At 44.8% G+C, this 7,079-nt stretch overlaps 1 protein-coding gene across 1 annotated transcript in view; it reads left to right on the plus strand.

Moving 5' to 3' along the window:
- Positions 1–6,856, plus strand: part of ZNHIT6 (zinc finger HIT-type containing 6) — an 85,709-nt gene extending 78,853 nt beyond the window's left edge. The window contains exon 10 of the mRNA XM_047084952.1: positions 6,657–6,856. Coding sequence (XP_046940908.1) covers positions 6,657–6,841 — 185 coding nt within the window. The 3' untranslated portion in view covers positions 6,842–6,856. The remainder of the gene's footprint in view (positions 1–6,656) is intronic.
- The last annotated feature ends 223 nt before the right edge of the window (positions 6,857–7,079 follow it).

The raw sequence follows: 7,079 nt of genomic DNA on the forward strand, positions 1-7,079 counted from the left end.
TTAGGATGTGTTCTTTCACTTGACTTATCATTGAGGTCTCGCTTCTTCGATGAAATCCAATCTCAAAATATTTATTAAATAGATATATTTACTTCCTTCATCTCACTTCTTATAATCAAAAAGTATTTTAAGTATTAATTTGTTTACTTATTTATTATTTGTCTTCTTCATCCAGAATGCAAGGTCAATAAAGACAAGAATTTTGTCTATTTTGTTCACAACTGTATCTCTGGTGAATTTTTTTAAATAAAAACTGACATGTGTCTGTTCAACTTAACAAACATGTATTGGGCATGTACTAGATACCAGACACTTGCCAGATGCCTTAGATTCAATGATTAAACAAGCCTACTTCTTTTCTTTAATTCTGGAAATATTTTAGCTATTTTCTCTAAATACTGCCTTTCTCAGGTTCTATTTTTTTTTATTCCTGACCTCTTTAACATCTCATTTCCCATTTCTTTGCCTTCTCTTTTTTTGCTGTAGCCTGAGTAATGTCTTTAGATTTATCTTCCAGTTCTCTAATTCTCTCTCTATCGGTGTCTATTCTACTTGTACTCATTTACTGTTTCTAATTTTAATAATTACATTTTATTTTCAGAAGTAGCTAGTGTTTTTCACAATTCTGCCTGGCTTTTTTGTTTTTATTTTTTTAATGTTTATTTATTTTGAGAGAGAGAGCACAGGCAGGGGAGGGGCAGAGAGAGGGGGAGAGAGAGAATCCCAAGCAGGCTCTGTGCTGTCAGTGCAGAACGCAACATGAGGCTCAATCCCATGAACCGTGAGAGCATGACCTGAGCCAAAATCAAGAGTCAGACACTTAACCGACTGAGTCATCCAGGCGCCCCTGGTCTTTAAAGAAAATTTTTTTTAATGTTTATTTTCTTTCTGAGGGAGAGAGAGACAGAGCACAAGCAGGGGAGGGGCAGAGAGAGGGAGATACAGAATCCGAAGCAGGCTCTAGGCCCTGAGCTGTCAGCACAGAGTCCGATGCGGGGCTTGAACTCACAAACTGTGAGATCATGACCTGAGCCGAAGTCAGACACCCAACTGAGCCACCCAGTCGCCCCACCCCTGGTCTTTTTAGATTGTGTTTATTCTTCTTTCGTTTCCCCTTTCTATTGCTTTAAACAGTTTAATCAATTTATATTTGGTATATGATAACTGTTATATAATGTCTAATTCTGTTCATTGTGATTTCTACTGGCTTTCACTCATGGTAGCCTGCCTCTTAGTGTGGTTTCTCATTTTAATTGTAATCTCATGTTCAGTAGGACTTTATCTGTTAGACTCCTGTGAAACCTTTGGAACTATCCCTCCACAGAAGATCTGTTTGTGCCAGTTACCCTGGTATGCTACAAACCTGGGGACAATTTAAACTAATTTTACAGCTGAAGTCTCCCAGACCATGGAGATAGTCTAAATTCATATCCTCCACTTGTGTGAAGGAAAGACTGTGTTTTAAAATCTTACAAGTTCGGGGCACCTGGGTGGCTCAGTCAGTTGAGCGTCCGACTTCGGCTCAGGTCATGATCTCACTACTTGTGGGTTCAAGCCCCGCGTCGGGCTCTGTGCTGACAGCTCAAAGACTGGAGCCTGCTTCGGATTCTGTGTCCCACTCTCTCTCTGCCCCTCCCTCACTCATGCTCTGTCTCTCTCTCTCTCTCTGTCAAGAATAAATAAAATATTTTAAAAATTTTAAGGATTGTTTTAAAAAAATAAAATACAATCTTATGAGTCCAGGCCAAGACAGATGAAGTTTCTCATTTTTCATTGTAGATAGGCAGGCTTTTTTCTCATCTATCCTTTTATTTCATATCTGTCCCTTTGTGAGTCTCACTTGTATGCAGAATTCTCTATTCCAACACTCCCTCTTTTGAGAACACTAACTTTGGTCTCCTGGCTCCCATAAAGCCCCCAAAACCAAGCCTTAAAGTCACTTGGATAGATAGACTTTCCCAAGCAGCAAAGATCCAGTGGCAGTTGACCACTTTGAATCCCAGTAATGTTGTGTGTGTGTGTGTGTGTGTGTGTGTGTGTGTGTGTGTGGTGTGTTGTGAGGACCTCCCTAATTTGCATGAGAGTTTGTACATCTAAAAGTATATTTGTTATATTTTATCTACGATATCCAGATGTTCTGTCTTATAGCTAGAAACACAATACTCTGCCTTCTATGAACTGTGATATAGTTCTGGGAGACAGAAACATCCATTCATCCAACCATCAACATTTTTATTGGTTTTTCTGTGCCAGACACTAATAACCAGGTACACATAAAAATATGCTGAGAGGCATGCCCACAGTGATATGAGGATATAGAGGTAAGAGAGACCAATTCTAATGGGGGTTCTGGAAAGTCTGCAGATAAAAACGTGTTGGAGCTGGATAATAATAATAATACCTAACTTTTATCTCAGGCTTTCTCTGGACCAGGCACTGTGGCAAGTACTTAAATGTGTGGTCACATTATCCTTACAAGAAATCATCAAATACGTGCTATTCTTAGCATCTCGATTTTACAACTGAAGCATAAAGATTTTGAGTCATGTCCCCAGTAATTGGCAGTGCCTGGATATGAGTTCAAGCAGTTTGAGTCCTGATCCAGGGCTTTTAGCTCCTATGCTATATTGTGCTTGAACAGACAGGATTTGGGGGAGGGCGTTCCATCCATACACTGAAGAAAATAATGCCTGTATCATAGACTATTGTGAGGATTATTTGAGATACTATAAGGAAAACCACATGGTAAGCACTCTGCAAATGCCTACTTAGTTTTCTCTTTAACTTTGTACCATCAACTTGCCATAAATTCCTTTAGGGAAAGGGCAATACTATATACATGAAGATAGCGTCACTCCCACAGAACCTAGTATTGATTAGTGATTAATCCCTTTACTGATTTATTAATTGAACTAATGTATTACTTTGATAGTAGCTTCAGTACTTAGAATTGAATTGCCATACTGTTCTCAAAGCATTTTTATATCTATCAGCTCAATTTATCAGCATGTCAATTCTTGGAGTTAGGGCAGATATCTGGCTTAGGTGATAAATGTGAGCTTTTCTGAGATGGGAGTAGCTTACTCCTGGGAGAAGAGTAAGTATGAACTATGTGCAACTGGATGAGAAAGAACCAGAAAAGACTCTGACTGTGGGGCTCTAGGCAGCCTCAGGAAGGAGGTACTGGCAGAAGGCCAGGCTTCAAATGATCTCTCTAGTTCTAATCCTGTCATCAGCCATCTGTGAGAGCCCAGATGTAAGGTATGCCCTCTCTTGGAGTCTTAGCTGCCTCACAGTTCAGCCACTTGAATGCTTGAAGTGGTCTTGCCCATCACATGTTATCGTCGGTGTTCCTCTTTAGACTGAGCTCTGTAAGAGCACAGAGTCCTCAATCGCTGGTTATAAAATCCAGCATCTAGAACATATCTGACACAGAAGGTGATCAAATATCTAGTACATAAATGATGTGTGAGTTATTTGGATAAAAAGGAAAGAAGAGAGGAGAAACGAGGTCAATGTCATAGATTCAGATCTAGGGAGTGGAGAGAGGAAGCAAGCAGGAAACAATGAGAAGGCTGAGCCAGAGAGATGGTCCTGCCAGAATGGGGCACTCAGTGAGCTAAGTACGGTCAAGTCTGATTATGAAGCACTTTAAGAGCAGGGGGCTTCCCCAGTGGCTTTAATCACAGCCCGTCCTTTCCTTTTGTTTAGCCCAACCTTATTTTAAAGGGAGCACAAACATAAAATGTAGCACTGGCCTTTCCCAAAGGAACACAAATTCCAGATAGCTGAGCAAGCTGAATTAGTGGAATGTCTACCAGTGAGATTTTATACTGGTGAGGAATTGCAGAGCACTTTGTGAACATGGCCCAAATCAGCTTTCATCTGCAAAATAAGCCTCCATTCCTCTGGGGTCGCCTTTCTATCTCTCTTCAAAGTCCTAGGTCAACGTTCACCCTCTACACTGGCTTGAACATCTATATGCATTTCTAGCTTCACCTATAGGGGCAGTTTGCCCCTCCTCTTCACCCTGTTACTTCCCTTTCCTTCTTTGCTCAGGGTCAACTTCAGCAAACCCTCCACATACCAGAAAAGCCACAGGCCACCAGGAAATAGTCTGTTCTTTTGTCTGGAATATTACAATACAGGGCTAGATTTGGCCCAAGGAATGGCGTGATTAGATCAGCAAGTCAACCCGAAAATTATAGAAACAGGATGTGCTTACCCCCCATTACAAAGGGATGCTGTGGTTCTTTCCACTTGGTCGGATGACCCACATTAAAGCTTTCAGATCCTGGGTGCAGGTAGAGTCTTTGGAACCGACAAGGATGGGGATCTGAATGCACATCCCAGCGGGGAACCAGCTACCAGCTATATAGTTCATCTCACGTCTGTAGTTCATCTCAGCGTCTCCTCACCCAGCTATGAAGATGACCTAATTGTGTACAGACAACAGCAATTGTACAGGGAAAATAATACAGTAATGCAAATATTCAAACCAAATTGGAAAAGCAAAGCAAGAAGGAGCCAGAAAACATTAGATCATTCAAATTGCAACCTGGCCAAGACAGCATCTGGGCGTGCACCCTCTGTCCAGCTTTTGTTCACATCCCATCCCTAATGCTTCTTTGCATTTATAGAATAATAGCTCGGTATTTGCACAAAACCCTTTGTGTGACTACATTCTAAAGAACAAAGTTCTCACAGTGTGCCTTCAGAAGGGTCAGAGTATTCCCCAGTGGAATGCTTTAATAGGCTTCCAGGTCAGAAAGGGCCTTTCTCTCTCTGGAAGGAGGGGTGGGGGAGTGATGTACCTTTGGCTAGCATATATGTTTTAATTGTGTGACCAGGGCAGCCTGTGCTCATTTTCCTTCCTCACTGGGTCATTTCCACCTTAGTTCTGAAAACAAAAAACAGTTGATTAAAAAAAGAGCCTTCCTGACTGGAACCTTGGATCCTCTCTTTGGATTTGGACAAGAAGCAGGGATGTTCCCACTCTCCCCACACACTCCCACTCCCTCTCCTCTCAACCCTCATCCACCCCCCTCCCACCCTTTTCCTATCGTAAACCTGGTTCAAGTTCTGCCTGAGAGTCTGAGGCATAACCTGGTCTCTCCTGGTGCACTTATTTGGGTATCTCCGGTGAGTGGTCCCCACCCCTTCTACGAGGAAGTCACTCCTGCACAGGCTCTGGAGTCTGAAGCCCTGGGCAGAACCCGGCTCTGCCACTGCAAGATCTTGGACAGGACAGACTACCTCTGAAAGCTTTGGATGTCTCGTGGGTTAGAGCAGAATAATACTACCTGCCCCCTGGGTCTGTGAGGATGAAATATTATAAAGAGCTTCTCAGAGCACCCAGCACCTACCAAGTATTCCAGAAGTGACAGGTGTTCTTGTTATCCCCACTTGGCTGTCCCTCAACCTCCTACCCACCGGCTTAGTAGACCATCAGGTACCTCAGCACGAGTCCAGTGAGGAAGCAGCCAAAGAACATTTCTTCAGGTTTTAGCACCCGGTCATAACGGGCTTCTCTGGTTCCTGAATGTGCAACCCGGAAAATGGCATTTACCTGGTGCATTCCTTACCCCTTCAGCTAGTGAGTGCTGGACCTCCTATAGGAACAGGAGCAAATCACGGCACAACCCCACCTGACTAGTTGCTTGAGATGTCTCCGTCTCTGTGGCGTCTGCATTTGTCAGGACCTAGAAAGCCTTAAAAAAAAAAAAAAGCCAGGGCTCTGGGGAGAAGAGAGAATCCGAAGGGAAAGCAGGGACGGCAGACAGACCGCCTTTACCTGAATCACTCCAGTGGATGCCTCCAAACCCAGCGGGTCCCCTGGAGGCGCAACCGGGGCGGAGTAACCACACAGGTCACCACAGGCACATGGGTTCCCCAGCACCCTGGCAGCCAGGCGCCACGCGAGGTAGAGTAAAAGGAAACACAAGTCCTGGGTTCAAATCCCTCCGCTCTCCTTTTCCAGCCAGTCACTTAGGGCAAGTTGCTGTCTTCTGGGAGGGTGGAGGCTTTCATTTGTAAAATGGGGCGAATTTCACCTGCCGAAGGAGGCTCGGGCGGAGGATGGAATGGAACGCACCGCCCTGGGAGTGCGGAGGGAGCGCTCGGGGATGGCAGGGCTGGCCGCCTGCCTCTCGTCCCCTGGCCCCGCAGGGCAGAAACCGCCCCCTCCCCACAGTCACACGCTGTCCTGCGGGGAGCGTCGCGGGGACACGACCTGGCCTGGTCGCCAGAGCCACTCTGGGTTCCGCAAGGGTCCCCGCGTGGGTCAAGGGGCAGCCGCGGGAGATTCTGGACAGGGACTGGCGCTCACGCATTGGGCAGTGGCCATGTCCCGCAGGAGGCCCGCGCCCAGGGCCCAAGGATCACTGAATCGGGCCCCTTCTTAGTCACAAGTGTTGCAACTCAGTTTGTGTTCTAAGAGCATTACAAAGGAAAGAGAAGAAAAGATTTAAAGGAAAGAACCGTGTGTAGGTTTGTATTTGTCACCGTGGGATTCGGTTCAACTGTGTACTGGTGAAGGGGGTTTTTTTGTTTTGTTTTGGGGGTTATTTCGTTTTTTGCTTTTTTTTTTTTTTTTTAAATAACTTTTCAAGCTGTGTACTGCAGTGGATAAAGATTACACCATGTTTGTGTTGCAGTGTTGCTATGGAAGAGCATATGGTTTTATTTGGTGGAAATGTGCAGAGAAATTGAAGGAAGTCATACGCGTGCACGGCAAATACTGGAATTAAGGAGGGCTCCTGACGATAACTGGGATACTGGTCCACCTGCTTGGGTGGTAACCCAGGAAGCAAGGGAAAGAGTCAGACAGCCAGAAGTTTAATCCGATCTGCCACTTGCTTGCCAGGTGACTTTGGGCAAGTTACTGGGCCCTGACTGACCTTTTTTTCTTCCCTGTCTCTGAAACAGAGAACATTACCCTTACTGTGCATTGCTCTTGCTGAGAGACAACAAGGTAACAGGTCATGAGCACCATAGTAACTGCTCAGTAAATGGTAGCCACCATTAGGGAGTGGTGAGGCAGTCGCATTTATGCCCCAAGGATATGGGTTCAGTCATCA

Source organism: Lynx rufus, unplaced genomic scaffold (assembly GCF_022079265.1).
Source record: "Lynx rufus isolate CCGP_SWC_20201006 ecotype Redwood Valley unplaced genomic scaffold, mLynRuf1.p SCAF_2, whole genome shotgun sequence".
NCBI lineage: Eukaryota > Metazoa > Chordata > Mammalia > Carnivora > Felidae > Lynx > Lynx rufus.